The sequence below is a fragment of the Rhinopithecus roxellana genome, chromosome 12 (assembly GCF_007565055.1).
Source record: "Rhinopithecus roxellana isolate Shanxi Qingling chromosome 12, ASM756505v1, whole genome shotgun sequence".
Classification (NCBI taxonomy): Eukaryota; Metazoa; Chordata; class Mammalia; order Primates; family Cercopithecidae; genus Rhinopithecus; species Rhinopithecus roxellana.
In genome coordinates, this window is record NC_044560.1 from 38,831,668 (window position 1) to 38,849,176 (window position 17,509).

At 37.1% G+C, this 17,509-nt stretch overlaps 1 protein-coding gene and 1 pseudogene across 2 annotated transcripts in view; both read right to left on the reverse strand.

Moving 5' to 3' along the window:
- Positions 1–17,509, reverse strand: part of LRRC7 (leucine rich repeat containing 7) — a 468,702-nt gene that overhangs the window by 209,938 nt on the left and 241,255 nt on the right. For both annotated transcript variants that reach the window (XM_030913316.1, XM_030913317.1), the window contains exon 7: positions 10,032–10,095. In XM_030913316.1, the coding sequence (XP_030769176.1) occupies positions 10,032–10,095 (64 nt within the window). The remainder of the gene's footprint in view (positions 1–10,031; positions 10,096–17,509) is intronic.
- On the reverse strand, positions 15,558–16,036 carry LOC104682129 (annotated as a pseudogene).

Below are 17,509 nucleotides of genomic sequence, written 5' to 3' on the forward strand. Positions count from 1 at the left end.
AAGTAACATAATCTGATGTGAGTCAGATCGAGGTTCTACTTGCTCAACCCCCTTCCACAGAGCTTCCCATTTTACTCAGAATAAAATCCTAAATCCTTAAAATGTCTTACAGGGTTCTCTCCCACTCCACAAATTAACTTATCTCTCACTACTTTTCTCACTTGGTCTACTGCATCCTTCTGGGCTTCTTGCTGTCCACAGCAAGAAGTCTTGGTCTCATATCAGGTGTTGGTACTTGTTCCCTCTGCATAGAACTATCTTCCAGCCAGATATTCGCATGGGCTCACTCCCTCACCTCCTTTCAGTTTTTACTAAAATGCTACCTTCTGAGAATGAAGCTTACCCAGCCAGACTAACCAATGACATCTCCCCACCTCATGTCATCTTTTCCTTTCTTTATATTTCTCCTCAGTGTTTTTACTTTTAGTTTTGGTTTGTTGTGAAACTTGAAATCAAATAATGTTTGTTTTCTATTAATTCAATTTTAGGCAATACATCAAGATATTTCAATTTCAGCAAATAAATGAAGATTTTAGTTTGAATTACTTTAAATATAATTTTTCTTAGTTTTTTTTGGGGTGATTTACAACTCCTATTCACAACTCAAGGATGTTTTTGAGTTGTGAATAGGAGTCATATATATGGTTTATTCCTTGGTTACAGAATACTTTTATTTTCTTTGTAAAGTCTGACTTTTTTTTTTATTTTTGCAGGGGGCAATTCTTTGTAAAGTCTTGATTATACATTTGAACTCCTATTTAATATGCTTTACTCTGGTTCCATTGGGGAGCTTTTAATTAATTTACATATTATTCCCCCTTCACTTTCTCTGGTAGAAACTGTTGACAGAATCACCAGGGTATTTGACTACATGGAGATACATGCCGTTCTCAGAAAAATCCATTTATGGAAACGCAAACTGAGCTAATTAACTTCATTCATAGTGCCCAGTCATGATATTTTGGTAATGAGAAATGGCAATGAGGGAAAATCTGCTTCCTTAGAAAACAGAAGCAAAGATGATTTATTTTACTGCTAGCAAAGGGAAAATTCAAGAGCAAGAAAAGGAGTTTCTTTACTTCTATGTATGACAGTGGAGTCTGCTTATTAAAGCCATAGGTCAAGAGATGTTGCATTGATAAAAGTGGAGACCCCAATTTGATCCTCCTCTGAAAGAAGTATCTCTGTAATTAGTTTCAGTCAGAAAGTTCATTTTAATTGAATGATTCTTCAAAAATTCCTTTCAAATTTCAGTTAGTGGGACTGCAGATTTATTTATTTATGTACACATATGCATATTTGCATATGTGTATGTATTTATTGGTCACAATTTCAAATTTTGTACTTTAAAGTTTCATCAAGAAACTCATTTGGAATTATGTCTCAAAGTAAATTGGGATTGATACTTCAAAAGACAGCTAATTATGGAATGACTGCTTTTCAGATAAATGAAAGCATTTTCTCTATCTCTACTATTGTTTAGAGTTAAAAATCTGTATTTATATAGGCACGATTCTGATGATGAGAATTGACTAATCTGTTTGTTTTTAAAATCAAATGATTTGTCTATAAATCTCAAGTACCAGTTGAGAGTTGGGTACTCGGCTAGGTGCAAGGAAAACTTTCTGGAGAAAATGATGTCAAAATTGAGTCACAAAAATCAACACTTCTCTTGTCTATTGTTTTCAGGACACAGTACTGACTTGCTGTTTATTAAACAGTGGCTTTTCAGCTGTGAGCTAACTCTTCTAATTTCTACTTCGTAATTCTGGGGTTAGCCACACTGCCGTTTTGACAAGGTGGCTCCATGTTAGGCTCTAACAATTGAGTGTCCTGGGGAGAAGCTGCAGGAGGAAGAGGGACTTGCTGTTTTTATTTATGTTCGGCTTCTCTTTGCACTTCCTCAGCAAGACTTCACTGTGGTGACACTAGAATTCAGTAACAGCAAGTGTTTCCAGTGTGCATGTAGTTTTCTACGTAACTAGAATCAGCCTCTTCATGTCAGAGACACCAGCACTAGCCTGTGGGTGCCCCTCCTTAGAGATCGAAGACCCAACCTTCTCATAATTCCTTTTTCAGTGTCTCCACTTTGCTCCTTCAGTTCTCTCATACACGATAAACCATCTTATGTTAAATTTTCTTTGTTAAATAATCAGTATAGTTTTCACCTGCTGACTGGACTCTCATTGATACAGAAATTGACATGCCCCCAATAACTTCAAAAATAAGTTTCATTTTTCAAGTTTCTTTTGATGTATTAATAACTTCTGGCAATGTCTGTGATATATCTATATAATCTATGGCCTTAGTGGCTTTACAAATGCAGAAAAATGGAGGAGTAAATTAGCATGTTTCAAGTGTTTTCCTTAAAATTGGGTGACCAGTTATATGATGACAAATGGTATTTTATTATTTGGCTCTTTTTTAAAAGTGAGTACAACTTGAAGAATAAATCACACAATTTGATTAGTAGGTGTGGCAAACCTATGCTGTAATTGCTTATAAGGAAATTACTGGCTATGTAAATACAGTGCTTGCCTCAGGTATATATGCATTTTAGGTAATTAAAAATGAGCACAGCTTGGGTGAACTAGGGAGGTGAGACTATTGGCTGCCATGCTTTTAGTAAAATGAGTTTAATTTAATTCCAGTCAATTTTAGTTATAATGAAAACATTACCATAAGTATTCAACTGTCTCAAATTTCTATGAAAACACATTCATATCACTTATTTAGCCCAAAGCATCTATTTCTTGTCAACTGTATCATTCAGAATATCTTTATTCTAGGAATTTTTATTTAATTCATTTCTTTGAAATTTTTGTTTGACTCTTTGAAACAAAGTGAGTAAAGCCAACAGAAACAAATTCCATTTAAACAATGAGATGAACAATTCTCACTTACTATAATCTGTAGCCTTACTAAGCATTTAAAATGGTGATTTGTAGGGTGCAGAATATTTTTTTTAAAGCTTTTCTACAAAGAAATTTTATAGAATACAAGTCTTCTAATATAGTCCGTGGATGATTGAATTTATGAAATGGTTTTATAAAGACTGCCTGATTTACTGTTTCAAATGTTAGTTAAATTGATACTACTTATTTCCTGCTCAATTTTTGAACTTTTAAATTCAGTCCAACTTTACATTGTGTTTAAAAAATTAAATATTGGGCCAGGTGTGGTGGCTTATGCCTGTAATCCCAGCACTTTGGGAGGCCGAGGCGGGCGGATCACGAGGTCAGGAGATCGAGACCATCCTGGCTAACATGGTGAAACTCCGTCTCTACTAAAAAAAATGCAAAAAACTAGCTGGGCGTGGTGGCGGGTGCCTGTAGGAGGCTGAGGCAGCAGAATGGCATGAACCTGGGAGGCAGAGCTTGTAGTGAGCCGAGATTGCACCACTGCGCTCCAGCCTGGGCGGCAGAGCAAGACTCCATCTCAACAAACAAACAAACAAACAAATAAATAAATAAATAAATAAATAAATAAATAAATAAATATTGTTTTCTTTTTCACATAGAGTAACTTATCTTGCTCTTCAAATGTTTTTGCTGCTATCATTTAGATGTTGTGTTTTTAAAATCATATTTCCTTCTTTAATCCAGAAATTGAGTAGCCTATAGTTTAGAAATATCTTTGTGAGTAACGAGTATATTAAGTAGTTAAAAAACATTAAAAACACTCTCAAAATAACCTCATCATCAAGTCTCCAAATTCTGGGGGGATTAACACTGTATAATTTTATGTAAAAAGATAAAAAAGCCTCTCTTTAAGGATATGAAAGAAATATTTTAAAATTTCCCCTTCTCTGATTGATTCCTTTTTCAGGAAAAAATAAATAAAATAATTAATAAAATTAGCTAGTGATTCCTAAGCACTTATGGTTTTATATTCATATTTAATCCAAATTCCAGCAGGAGAGACAGAGCAAATAAGTAAAAGGAAACATTTAAAGGGACAGGGCTGATAATTTTCCAAAATGGATGAGTAATATGAACCTACAGATAAAGTATGCAAGAATAATGTATACAAATCTCATAATGAGTACAGATTTTTACAAATTCCGAGCAGGAATGAACCAAATAGTTTATATGGAAGGTCATGATCATGATTAGATCATGATCATGTATGTATTTCAGAAATGCAAAAGTGGTTTTACACTAGAAATTTTGTATTAACAGAACAAAAGAGAAAATATGGAATATCAATAAATACAGACAAAGCATTCCACAGAGTTTAGTACTTGTTCATGCTAAATTCTCTTAGTAATCTAGAAGCAAGAAGGGATGTTATGAAGCCGATATAGAATATCTATACAAAGCTAATGGTAAAGAGATTATTAATGACAAAACATTATAGGTGTTCCCATTAAAATCAGGAATCAGACAATGATAGTTGCTTCACTTCAACATAGTACTAGTCACATATAAAGCAAGAAAAAGAAATCATGTTTAAAATTTGAGGTTCAAGAAAACAAACTGTGATTATTTATAGACTATTTGATTAGTTACATAGAAATCCCCAAATAACTTATAAACAAATTATTCATTTTATTAAGAGGGTTTAGCAGATAGCCAGATATAAGTGAAAAAAACCTGCAATAACTTTTCATGATAGCCAAGCTCGATGCCTATCAGTGGTGGCCTTGATAAAGAAAACATGGTATATATTCACCATGGAATACTATGCAGTGTTAAAAAAGAATGAAATCATTTCCTTTGCAACAACATGGATGCAGCTGGAGGCCATTAACTTAAGCAAATTAATGCAGGAACAGAAAACCAAAATACCACATGTTCTCACTTATAAGAGGGGTCTAAACATTGAGCACACATGGACACAAAGAGGTAAATACTGGGACCCTACCTGAAGATGGAGGGTAGGAGGAGGGTGAAGATTGAAAAACTACCTGTCAGGTACTACACTCACTACCTGGGTGATGAAATCATTTGTACACCAAACCCCAGTGACATGCAATTTATCCATGTAACAAACCTGCACGTGTACCACCTGAACCTAAAATAAATTTGGAAGAAAAAATAAAAACCTGCAACAAGCAACTGGAAACTATAATTTTTGAAGAAACACATTTATAACTACAATTTTAAAATAACGTACTTAGGAATAAATTAATTAAAAATGTGTGAAATCTTTTTCTGAAGAAAATTATAAAACTTACACATTAAAATAGAAAATAAATGAAGATTATGTCATGTTGATGCCTAAAAAAATTTGATATGATAGAAATGTCAACTCTTTATTATCATTCCAATAAATAATTGAGTTATAGGATCAATGCCATTGTAATCAAGTCCTAACATTTTTTCTTTTTGAGAAACTTGATAAACTAATTCTAAATTTATACAAAAAGTAAATGTCCAGATGCCTAAGTTTGAGATACTTTCCCTATCCACTGTCAAAACTTATTGTTTGTGCTAATTACAATCATGTAGTTTTTGTACCTAGAAAATGAGGAAAGTAACTCATGAATGTATAGAAATCATATTTTGTTAAGAGGTGATACTCATGTCCACATGGAAAGGAAGTGCTACTTAATAAATGGTGCTTGGAAAGCTGAGTCTCTGGAAAAAAATACACAGTACACAGTATAAATAATGAAGCCCCCCACAGAAACCAATTAGGTTATGAAAAAATTAAACTTTCAAATGTTTAGAAGAAAACGTATGAAAAAATGTTTTGGCTTTGAGGAAGGAAGGACTTCCTAAGCAAAACAAAATGTGCTATACACCAAAAAGTATACATTTTCTTATTTTACAAATAAGACCTTCTATCCATCAAAATATACCACGTAGAAAATAAAAAGACTCTCCAGAGACTGTAAAGAAATAACTGTAGTACCTACAGCCAACAAAGGATTAGTATGTGAAATATATCAAAGATCTCCATAAATCAACAAGAACGTGACTACCAATAGAAAAATGGGCAAAAACACATAAACTGGCATTTTACAAAAGAGGAAATGCAAATTGCCACAAATATATGAAAAAATCATCAATCTCATTAGAAATCAGGAATAGACAGTTTAGTGTTTATTTTGTATCCATTACTTGGCAATCTTTCTAGTTTAGCTACAAAGAAAGGTTATATATTACAACACCTGTAATGAATCTAGATTTTGAATTTGATAACCATGATTTAAAATAAAATAGAATGCACACTATAATTCCAATTTGGTAGGTAGAAATATCTGTGCAGACACGTATAACCAGTATGTATTATGCCACACTTATAGTAAAATTTTAAATCTATTCAAGCACTCACTGCTTGAATAGCTCAGGATAAGGAAATTGGGTCCTTCTTGAAATAGTCCTGCCCAGTTATTCTTTTTAGGAGTCCTTTGTGGGGCTTTGGTGGGGGCAAAGGGGAGATGCTGCTCCAATAACCATTGTACTCCCTGCCTTCCTTCCCTGCTACCCATTGCCACTCTGTGGTCAGTGGGTCCCTGGGTCCCTGCCCATGCTGCTTTCTTTGAATTCCCAAACTCTAAACCACATATAGACTACTTCTCACTTAGTTTGTTAGTCTCCTCTGGGCTGGGCTCTTCTTTCTTTCTGGCTTACAAAAAAGCACATTTTGCTTCTTATCACTGACTCTTCTTGATGAAGGCTCCCATGGAAGAGTTGTTGGGGCCTTCAGTGACACTCTCCTTTATAGAACAGCCCTCTTCTTTCCAGCACAGGGAGGGTAGGAGAGTGGCAGTGAAGTGAAGGAGGCTTGCAGCTGTAAGCTGGGTCTAGATTAGGGGGAGGGTTGGCCATGGTCAGCAAAGAGGATGATCCTAAGGGTTGATGTTATCTGGTTCCATGCATCAGCCTAATAGTATTCCATCTCTGACCTGACCCCAAATAATACTTGTTTGACTTCATTAAAGAAAATGAGAGTAAAGGGAAGAATATACCAAAAAATATTCATAATGGTTATATATAGGATGAGATCATGAATTATCCTTACTCTCATTTTTTCACTTTTTAACTTTCTATTTTTTAAAATCGAACATTTATTCATTTTATGTTGAGCAAAACAATTCATGAAAGAAACAACAAAAAACTCCCCCAAAATATCTATTATGTTCTCAGAACTTTGCCCAATATCTTCTGGGGATAATTGCTGTTAAAAATATAAAATAATTCCTTTTGTTTAGAATTTTTCATTATTACAAATGCTTCCATAAGTAGATATTTCTACTCTGAATCTTATTTGGGACATTTACACTGCTTCTCAAGCAAGCCAACTTCTGTTCTCATTAGGCCTTCACGTTTTATTTTTAAAATTATAGTCATCTACTCTCCACATTGTCTCTTTACCATGTCATGCAAAAATAAATCATCTAATGATAATCTCGTATGGTGTCAATATCTAGCTACAGAATAGAATTCGATCTCCTCTCCTTCACATGACATTGTTTCTAGAGGTCACTTATCAGAGCAAAGTCTCTTATTTTCTCATTAAAAATTGTTACTGTTACAACAGCAGCCAGTTCCATGCATATGACTAGTAAGATAAAACTATGATTAAAAGTGAGTAACATCAGAAACGTAAAGTTTCACAGTTATACTCTTCAAATACCTAAGCACTATCAAATAAAACCTCCTAGAACAAAGGCAAAAGTAAGAAAAAAATAGAAAACAAAATAGAAAAAGAGACTTATTTTGTGCCTAGCATGAAATACTGGCATATCACAAAATAAAAGTTTTCTGCTCATAGGATTTCTTAGATACCATAAATCATACATTACTGAAATAATTTAAAATTTACTTTTAGTACATCTAGTTTTGAAAAATAAACCCACTTTTTTCATCATTGTTGACCCAAATCTTTACAGTAAAATACTGATTCACACATATTCATATGAAACACTTGCAGAATAATATACCCGACAGAATTGAAACTCATTTAACATACTGAATGTTTGTTGTAGATTATCTAGCATGAAATTCTCTCACAAAGCCTTTAAGATAGAGGAGATTGGTGCCCTTACTATATTGATAAGGAAGTTGGAGAGTGAGCTATAGACCCAAAGGTACCCAGTTAGCTAGTGATGAAGTTGAAACAAACCTCAGTTTGTCTGAATCCACTGTCCATGTTTTTCAATTATTAGACTGACCTACATGTCTTAATAAAAGTGTGAGCAGATCTTAGGTCCTTAACAACTTACATAAAACTACTAGTTTTGCCACTATCTGTTATTTACCACCCTCACCAATCTCTCTACCTACATTAATAAATATCTCCTTTAAAAATTCCTGAGGTACATTAGGCTATATATTTACGAGGTACTTTTGCCTCAATATCTGTGTGAGGCCACCCTGCAAACTGCTTTGTAACAACACTGGGTGCATACAAAGCAGAGCAAACTTGACAGTGTAATCTGATAGGCAAAGAAGTCTCTGGAGTTCAGCTTTACTTGGCGTCTCTCAGTTTGTATGTTATGTGGACTCTCAGAGCCAGTAGACAGGCCATGGGGCCACTACTGGGGTCATGGCTGGTGAGGGCCCTTCACAACACAAACTGGGGATGGACTGCTTATCCTGTGCTGGAGGGAGGACAGGGCACAGTCTCATTCATTTATAGCAGTGAGAGCTGAGTATAGCAAGGCCCAAAGAGTAAGATAGCCAATGCTCCTAGAGAGTTCTGTCTGAGCCCGAAGACCTGACTGCAGATTCAGAACAGAAGATTTAACACAGGAGGCAGTATCAGCTGCAGACAGCAGCCCAGAGACCAGCATGTGCTGCCAGCCTACTTCTGAAAACTAGCTTGAGGCCAGAGAGTCCTTACTACCCAGGTCACGAAGAAATTTAGCCTCCTCTGCACATACCCAAATTCCATCTTAGGGAGGAAAGCAGGGGATGGAGAGAGGAACATGAGAGACTAGGAACTTTTATGCAAGAAAAATGAAAACAACCTTAAAGGACTATCTAACTTCTTAAATCAGATTAAACGTAATCACAGAAGAATAAAACTCAGTTTTTATCGTTAATAAACAACTGACGGAGGCTGGGGTAATGATCATATTAGCTATGGTTGAAGTAAAACAAATTAATTTTCTTTGTGCATTCAAAATACAGTGTGAGTTAAACCCTTTCACCCTTGCACACTGGCATTTATTAGAATAACTTTTGCCAGGTCCTGTACCTACATTATCTCATTTAATTCTCACACAAGCCCTGTGTGAGGGAGAACATTATAATCCCCATTTTATACATGAAGAAAATAAGGCTAAAAGAGGTTATGCAACTTGCACAAAGTCACATAGCTAGTAACAGACCTGGGACAGGGAATGGATTGCTTACTTAAATGTTTTAAGTTTAAAATAGTTAAAATACACTTTAGATGAATTGAATTTTTTGAAATTTGAAGATATTCAAGTGGAAGACTTCTGGATAGAGAAAGCTAAGTCATCTTGTAAAGAAGTATATGCTTTCTGATCTGCATTTGAGATTCTGGTCTTCAGGCAAATTTTAAATAAAATGGATGCTTAAAAGGAGGAGGCAGAATTCTGCCAGTCTTGCCAGCAGTAAGGTAGTTCACTGGAAAGACGCTTTAAGTACAGTAAGAACCAGCACGCCACTGGTGAGACTTACTTCTCTCATGCGATGGCACCAAGAAGCCTCCAAAGCAGGTTTTCAAGGTATGGTCTTTGCAGTTAATCAAGTCTGGGTTTAATCCCTGTTCAGCCACATAATAGCTATGTATGACGGTGACCATTTTAAGCTCATTTCCATAAGGTTAAAATGGCAACATGTCTAATCAGGATTAGAAGAGATAACATAGGTAACATACTAAGCATGGGACCTGCCACATAGTTGGTGCTCAAAACTATCAATCTGTTTCTGGCTCGATTCCATTTTCTTTTCCAAAAAGTGAAAGCTAATAGTAACTTCCACTTTTTTATTTTTACATTTAGCAAATACAAATGTGCAATCGAGTTAATACCTTGGTTTACAAAGACAGAGCAAAAGAAATAATCTCCTGGAGTGTAATTATCAAGTTTAGAAAATGCATTTGCTTACCAGCTCACCGAATTCATTATTGCCTAGGTCAAGTCTTTCCAACTGGGCCAGTTTGTGCATTGACCTACAACAGACGGAGGAAAACACTATTGTGAGGCAGCGTATGATACATTGCTCTAAAAGACATTCCAACCACTTTCCTGTCAGATTTACCTGATTGTGCAGTGCACAAAACTGGGGGTACTCTTCAGCAAGAAGTAAATCTCAAATACACAAAACCTATGCAAACTGCCATCTGAAAAGCTTTAGTAATTTACATAATCTACAGCATCTGTTCACAAATGCCAATATGGTTGGCATGCAGGGCTGGCTGCTTAACAAAAATCCAAGAAGCTTATTAAATATCTACACCAGTGGGAGGTGTAGGGTGGGGCCCCACTTCAATATTTTTAAGAGTCACTACAGGTTTGGGAATCAATGGTTGAAACCAATTCTCAGCAAACCATTCTAAAACCTTATAATATGGCACCATTTCATCATCAGTCTTATTATTTTCTACTTCCTTAAATAAACTTCTGTTATAGACAAATTGTAGTAATTGTCTCCCAAATATATTGACTTGAAAGCTGCTATAGCTATTAATAGTTGTTAAACTGACATGGTTTTGGTCTGTGTCCTGACCCAAGTCTCATCTTGAATTTATAATCTTCATAATCCCTATATTGAGAAAGGGACCTGGTGGGAGGGTGGGAGGTGATTGGATCATGGAGGCGGTTTCTCCCATGTTGTTCTCTTGAAAGTGAGTGAGTTCTCATAAGATCCAAAGGTTTTTTAAGTGTTTGACAGTTCCTCCTTCACATGCTCTCTCTCGCCTGCCGCCATGTAAGATGTATCTGCTTCCCCTTCCGCCATGATTTTAAGTTTCCTGAAGCCTGCCCAGCCATCTGGAACTGTGAGTCAATTAAACCTCTTTTCTTTATAAAGTATCCAGTCTGGAGCAGTTCTTTATAACAGTGTGAAAACAGACTAATACAGAAACCCTGGGCAAGAGTTGGTATCAAAGGTTCAGGGAATCCAAGTACACTCCACATGCAGTCAGCATTTCTCAAAGCACTCTCAAGTAAACGTATACTATGAGAAAATATAAAATTTCTGAAAGTTTTTTTTTAATGTCCCCACTAATCAGAATTCTGTCCTTAAGTCCTGCCTATACAGGAATTCTTGAGACACCATTGACTGAAATCTTATAAATTTTAGTTTTATTACATTTAAAATGGATGTAGAAATTACTTTACAGGGCTTTTATGAATCTTAAATGAAATATTACTGCAATCTGGACACTATCAGATACTCAGAAATGCAAAAAAAAAAAAAGTGTATACTCCTTCTTCACTCAGCAACTATTATTGAGAGTATCATGTGCTGATCTGGGGTATGGCAGAGAACAAAACAGATAAAAATTCCTCCTTCAAAGAACTTTACATCCAGTGGGGAAGAATGAGAGCAAACAAAATAATAAAATAAAATAAAATAATGTATTAAAAGGTTACAAGTGCTACAGAGAAAGTTAAGCAGAGGAGGTAGATAGGGATAATTCATATAAGGATTTAATTTTTAGTAGGGTGATCAGGTAAGGCCTCAACGAGAATACGAAATTGGAGCCAAGGCTGAAAGGAAAAGAAAAGGCATGCTAATATGGAGATTCTAAAGCAGGGACATTTTACTTGCTTGAAGACATCCTAGGAGGCCAGTATGGCTAAAGAAGAGAGAGGGAGAAGTAATGAGATGATGTAATGGGGAGATGCATAATATGGGATCTTACAGCACAACGTAGAGACTTTGGCTTTGATTCTGAGTAGGATGGGGGGTCACTGAAAGGTTTTTATGAAAGATGTTTCTGAATTGAGTATCTGTGATTGCAGCTTATAAACAGACTGAGGGGAACAACAGTAGAAGCAGGAAGATCAAATAGGAGCCTAATGTAATAAATCAAATAAGAGGTGATGGTGGCTTGGACCAAATCCATTTTTTTCTTATTTCTTATAATAAGAAATTGATGGCCAGAGTAGTGGCCATCAATAAAGCAATGGCAAAAGTGTTGAGATGTGGTTGGGTTCTGGATATAGTTAAGATGAGAAATAAATGTCTTGATGAGTCAGCTGTGGGGAATGAGAGTTGAATGTGACTAAAGGTGTGTTTTGGTCTGAACAACTAGAAGGATGGAGTTGCAAGTGACTGATGAGGAAGACCAGGTGGAGCAGGGTTTTGGGTAGACTGGAAGTTCAGTTTTAGGTATTCAGTTGGAGATTTCTACTCTAGAGTCAACTAGAGATGTTAATCATGCAGTTGCATAAACAAGCCTAGACATCAAGAAAAAAAGTCTAGGAAAGACATAATTTGAGCATGGTAGCATAGAGTTGGCTTACCAGCTCACTAAATTCATTATTGCCTAGGTCAAGTCTTTCCAACTGGGCCAGTTTGCGCATTTACCTATAACAGTTGAAGAAAAAATACTATTGTGAGGTCTTGAGAATATGAGATCATCAAGGGCATAAATGTAGATGAAAAGAGAACAAGTCTCAATGGATATGAAGAATAAATAAATAAAACTGAAAAGTGACTAGGGACATAGGAGAAAAAATAAGAAGAGTGTAAAGTCCTGGAAGCCAAGTAAGAATAGCATTTCAAGGTGGATGCTATGACCAATTGTGACAAAAACTGCTGATAGATCTGAGAACTGACCACTTAATTTGACAACATGGAGATGAGTGGTAATTTTGAGATGATTAGTTTTAGAAGTTTTAATCTTTTGCTAATGCTCTTTCTTCTGTTCAATATGCTTTTACCCATTTATCACTCAAAATCATTTATTCAATAACAAAAATATATTGATTTTCTATTTTCTTTCAAGTTTCAGAGTTTTAAAGATGAAAGGTGTTGTCCCCAATATTAAGTAATTCATAATCAAGATAAATTATAAATGGAATGAATAATTTCTACCTAATATGGTATTTGCCATAAAAATCATACATGTAGGTTGCTAAAGAACAAAAAGGAGAGGTACTTTTTCAGTAGGGAGGTAGGAATAGAAAATGGAAGGCTTTACTGAAGCTTTACTTTGGAGGAGCTGATGAGGTTACAGAGTCAGGGGAGATGGTCATTTCAGGAGAAAACGTCAAAGAGGTGAGATGGAAGAGATCACGGTCCATTCAAGGAATTGCAGGTTAGTAGGAATAGTAAGAAATAATGTGCCGGGTGTGTTGGCTCACACCCGTAATCCCAGCACTTTGGAAAGCTGAGGCAGGCGGATCACCTGAGGTTAGCAGTTCAAGAGCAGCCTGGCCAACATGATGAAACCCTGTCTCTACTAAAAATACAAAAATTAGCCGGGCCTGGTGGCAGGTGCCTGTAATCCCAGCTACTCGGGAGTCTGAGGCAGGAGAATTGCTTGAACCTGGGAGGCGAAGGTTGCAGTGAGTCGTGATAGCACCATCGCACTCCAGCCTGGGGGACAAGAGCAAGACTTCGTCTCAAAAAAAAAAAAAAGAAAGAAAGAATGTAAAAATTGGTAAGAAATAAGAAAAATGATAGGAAGTAAGAAATAATATGTAATTAAGCGCTAGATCATGAGGTTATCTCCTGTGTCAAGCCAAGGAATTTGAGTTTTAGCTTGAAGGCAATGGAAGGCTTTAAGGTTCAGGTAGGAAAAATATACCAGGTTTTTATTTTAGAAAGCTCAATCAGCAGCTTGGAATGACGTGGGGAATGTGGAGAGGATATGCTAGCCATAAGGTCAAATAACAGACTCTCTTGAAATTCATGTGGGATATAATTGGGGTCAGAAATAAAGCAATGGCAATATGAATAATGTGGTGGCTGATAGGAGAGATGCTTTGGAAAAAGACATGACTTGATTAATGCTGATGACTGATTGGATGTCAGATGTAAAGGAGAGGAAAAAATTAAAGATAGGCTCTCAGTTGAATAGGAGTGAGAGAATATTAGAATGGAATAAATCTAAGGTGGAGATAGGTTGAATGTAATGGATTGTATTTTAAATACTATATTGGCTTTGAGGTGAATGCAAGACACTTATATTAGGAAAAAGTGTGTGTGTGTGCGTGTGTGTGTGTGTGTCTCTGGAGCTCAGGCAAAAAGTCTTCACTGGAAATAAAGACTCCAGGAATAAAATCTTATCTACTCTACCTGAAAACGAACCCTCCTTTTTAATCCACATTCCATTTCCTTCCTTTTGCATCATTTACTTGGAGTTTACCACACACTTTCTTGAATTGTTAGTTTTTTCAAATCTATCAGTCTCCTTTCTCCCCCCAGATCTTAAAATATGTTTCAAGATGCCCAGAACGTCCTGTGTGGGACCACCAGCAGTCCAAAGATAGTTGTGAAACCTTGGCCAATGTTGTAAGAACATCTGCTACACCTCTCACTAAATCTATACCACTGAATAGGTGCTTCTAGGGAAAGAGGGTTGGGTAATAGTTAGGGCCCAGGAGGAGAGAATTAGATCGTCTTCTGAGCCTGGGAATATGGAGTGGCAAACAAACAATAAGCACCAAAGTATTGCAGGCCCAGGGGAAGGACCAAGTAGCCAAGTGTGGCAAGTGAATAAGAAATGCTCATAGGAAGAGTAGGTCACCTGCTTTTGACTTGACTGTATAGTTCTAGGCAACATGTATTCTAGTGAGAACCATAATGAGCTAAAGACCAGAGGTCCTTTGGCAATTTCCGGGATTCTATGAATTCTGTAGTTCTCACTGATGTCCGAGGAGGGTATGATATAAAGCTGAGAGTAGATTTTTTGCCAGTCCAGTGGTTGAGGCCCAAGACAAAACTAATTTCATTAAAAGAAGAAATGAGTTATATCTTATGCTTCAGTGTCTTAAGGAATATTTTATTAGTAATAGGACTTATCTTTTTATAGGTTAAATATTAATGATCTCTTAAATCCCTTGTATAATAGTGTTTCCAGACTCCTAAACACACCGATTATTCAATTTAGATCTACTAAAATTTGCCAGTGTTTACTTTCCAAAACAGAGCAGGCCCAAATCTATCTGGCACTCTTGGTGTTTTTTTTAGTGATTCCGGATTTAATTGGGGGTGAAAGGGTGCTGCACAGTGGCTCAGAGGGCCCACAGCTGGGCCCACAAGTGTTTCCTTTTGCTACTGAACAGAGAAGCGTGGCTTAACTAGAAACAACTCTGGGCCCTTGCATCTGCCTCCAGGACCTGGTGGGACATGGGGCGGCTCTGCTGACCACATCTTCTCTTTGGAACACCCCTCCCACCACACTGCCCTGGGTCTGCGAGCCTCCCACCCATGCTGAAGTCAACTCCTTAAGGGAGACTCTGGCGGTCGCAGCCCCAACTGGGGATGGACAGGGAGTGGGGAACCCCAGGGGCCCCAATCTAGAAGTCTCCCTCCCAGCCATTTTGGGAACAATAAATACTGTGTGACGGTGGCAGGGAGTGGAGGGTTTGGCCACTGGCCAGCAAGCAGCGGGGAAGCCGGCGGCGGGCCCAGCCGCCCTGCCCCGCCCCGAGGCCAGGCCTTGGGCCCCAACCCTCACTCTGTGTGGACAATGACGTGGGTGCCAGAATCCGTGAACACTCCCGCTCATCTCCCCCGTCCACCGCGCAAACCAGGCGTCTTCAAATGGCTTCTGCATCTGACCTTTGCTGAAGGCACCCAGGTCTCCCCCGACCTTGGACGAGCTGCAGTCGCTGAACTGTGAGTCTAGAGACTCAAAGTCCTCCTCTCCTGCCTTGATCTTCTGAATGTAGCCGCTGATCAGCTCCAGGGCCGCCTCCTTGGTCTGGGTGATCTCCTGCCGCCAGGTCGAGGGACGCCTTGACTGGCTTTGCCAGCAGGTTCGATCAACGGACGCTGGCGGGCTCCCACCGCCAGATTTTGCCGCCACTGCTGCTGTTCCCGCTGGGCTGCTCCCACTGGCTGGCGTTAGTGATACGGTTGAAGTAGTACATTCAGCTGAGGGGGCGGCTCATGCGCTTCTCCCAGCCAGGCAGCAGCTTCTCGTCCGCCATCTTCCCTCCTCATGCTCTTGTTTTTGTAAATAAAGTTTTATTGGAACACAGTCATATTTATTTTCTAACGTGTCTAGCAGATACATTTGGCTGCTTGTGTACTACAACCACAGAACTGAATAGTTGAGACTGACACGCTATACAGAGCCTGAAACATTTCCTATCTCTGAGGGCCGGGTGGCACTTAAGACAATGTATAAAAAAAATTATTTCTTACTTTTATGTTAGTGTAGTTTAAATTTGATCGATTCTTATTCCACCTCTAAGTCTTTTTCTATTGCTTTTGAAACTTTTGGTTCATAACTTCATGCCCAGGAAACTATATTTTAAAATTTATAATGTAGCTTTCTACTATTCCTTTGACATTCTTTTGAATGGGCAACAATTCTTTTCTTTTGCTTGTTCTGGGGGAAAGAAAAGCTGTCCCATAGGGTTTTATGACCCATTTCCTGAAGCTTATTTATTTTATTTAAAATACCATTTCTTCCATTTTAATTTTATCTCATTTTATTTATATGACCCTAGTTTCCATCAGTTTTTAATTATTATCACTATAGTTTCATTCTGTCATTACATTTTCTACTTTTGAAGTTGTGTTTCCGCTGTTTCCCTACATTTTGTACCTTTAAAAATTTATATTCTTATTTATGTTTTTAGAAATGGCATTCAGTATTATTTGCTATATTTCACTCTTCTAAGTTTGACTGTCTTCACTTACCCACAAGATTTTAGACAGTCCATAACACAGTCTATTACTTTTCTTGTTCATGTGCCAGTTGCTAAACTATAATCATTCTGTCGAATTGTCCAAAAAAAGTTCCTTTAGATGAACATATGTAATATGGTTTTAATTTAATGAGCATACAAACAAGTAAGATTTTCTCAAAAAAATAAAATAGAACTCATGGTGATTTTATGTTAGTAGTGTTCTTTGTGAGCAATCATTCATTCATTCATTCCTGTAATGTGCTTCTTTGTGGCAGGTGCCCTGTGGGTACTGGAGTTACAAAGATTCCAGAGACGCAGGGTTTCTCCACCTCAGCACTACTGACATTTTGGACAGGTTAATTCTTTGACATAGGGGACTATCGTGTGCATTGTGCATCCTACACAGCCTCTACTCTGAAGGGCTTATTTTCTAAATGGGAATAACCTTTAAATGAATAATTACTTCATAGAATGATAAGTGCCATGATAAAAGTGTGTATAGATTGCTATAGGAAGAGAGAAGAAGGAATAACGAACAGTTCAGTAATTAGGAATAATTTTAAGAAGTGACATTTGAGCTGGTTTTTAGAGAAACTTGTTATAAAAATCACATGTACTTGCAAATGTAAAGAGAAATAATGAAAATACTGAAAGAGTAATTGTAAAGTTGAGATATAATCAACAGATTTTTTTGAGATTGTAGCTCGAGATAGTGTTAGGCACATAATCTTATATATGTAATACATCCTCAAAGGATGTAAAAGA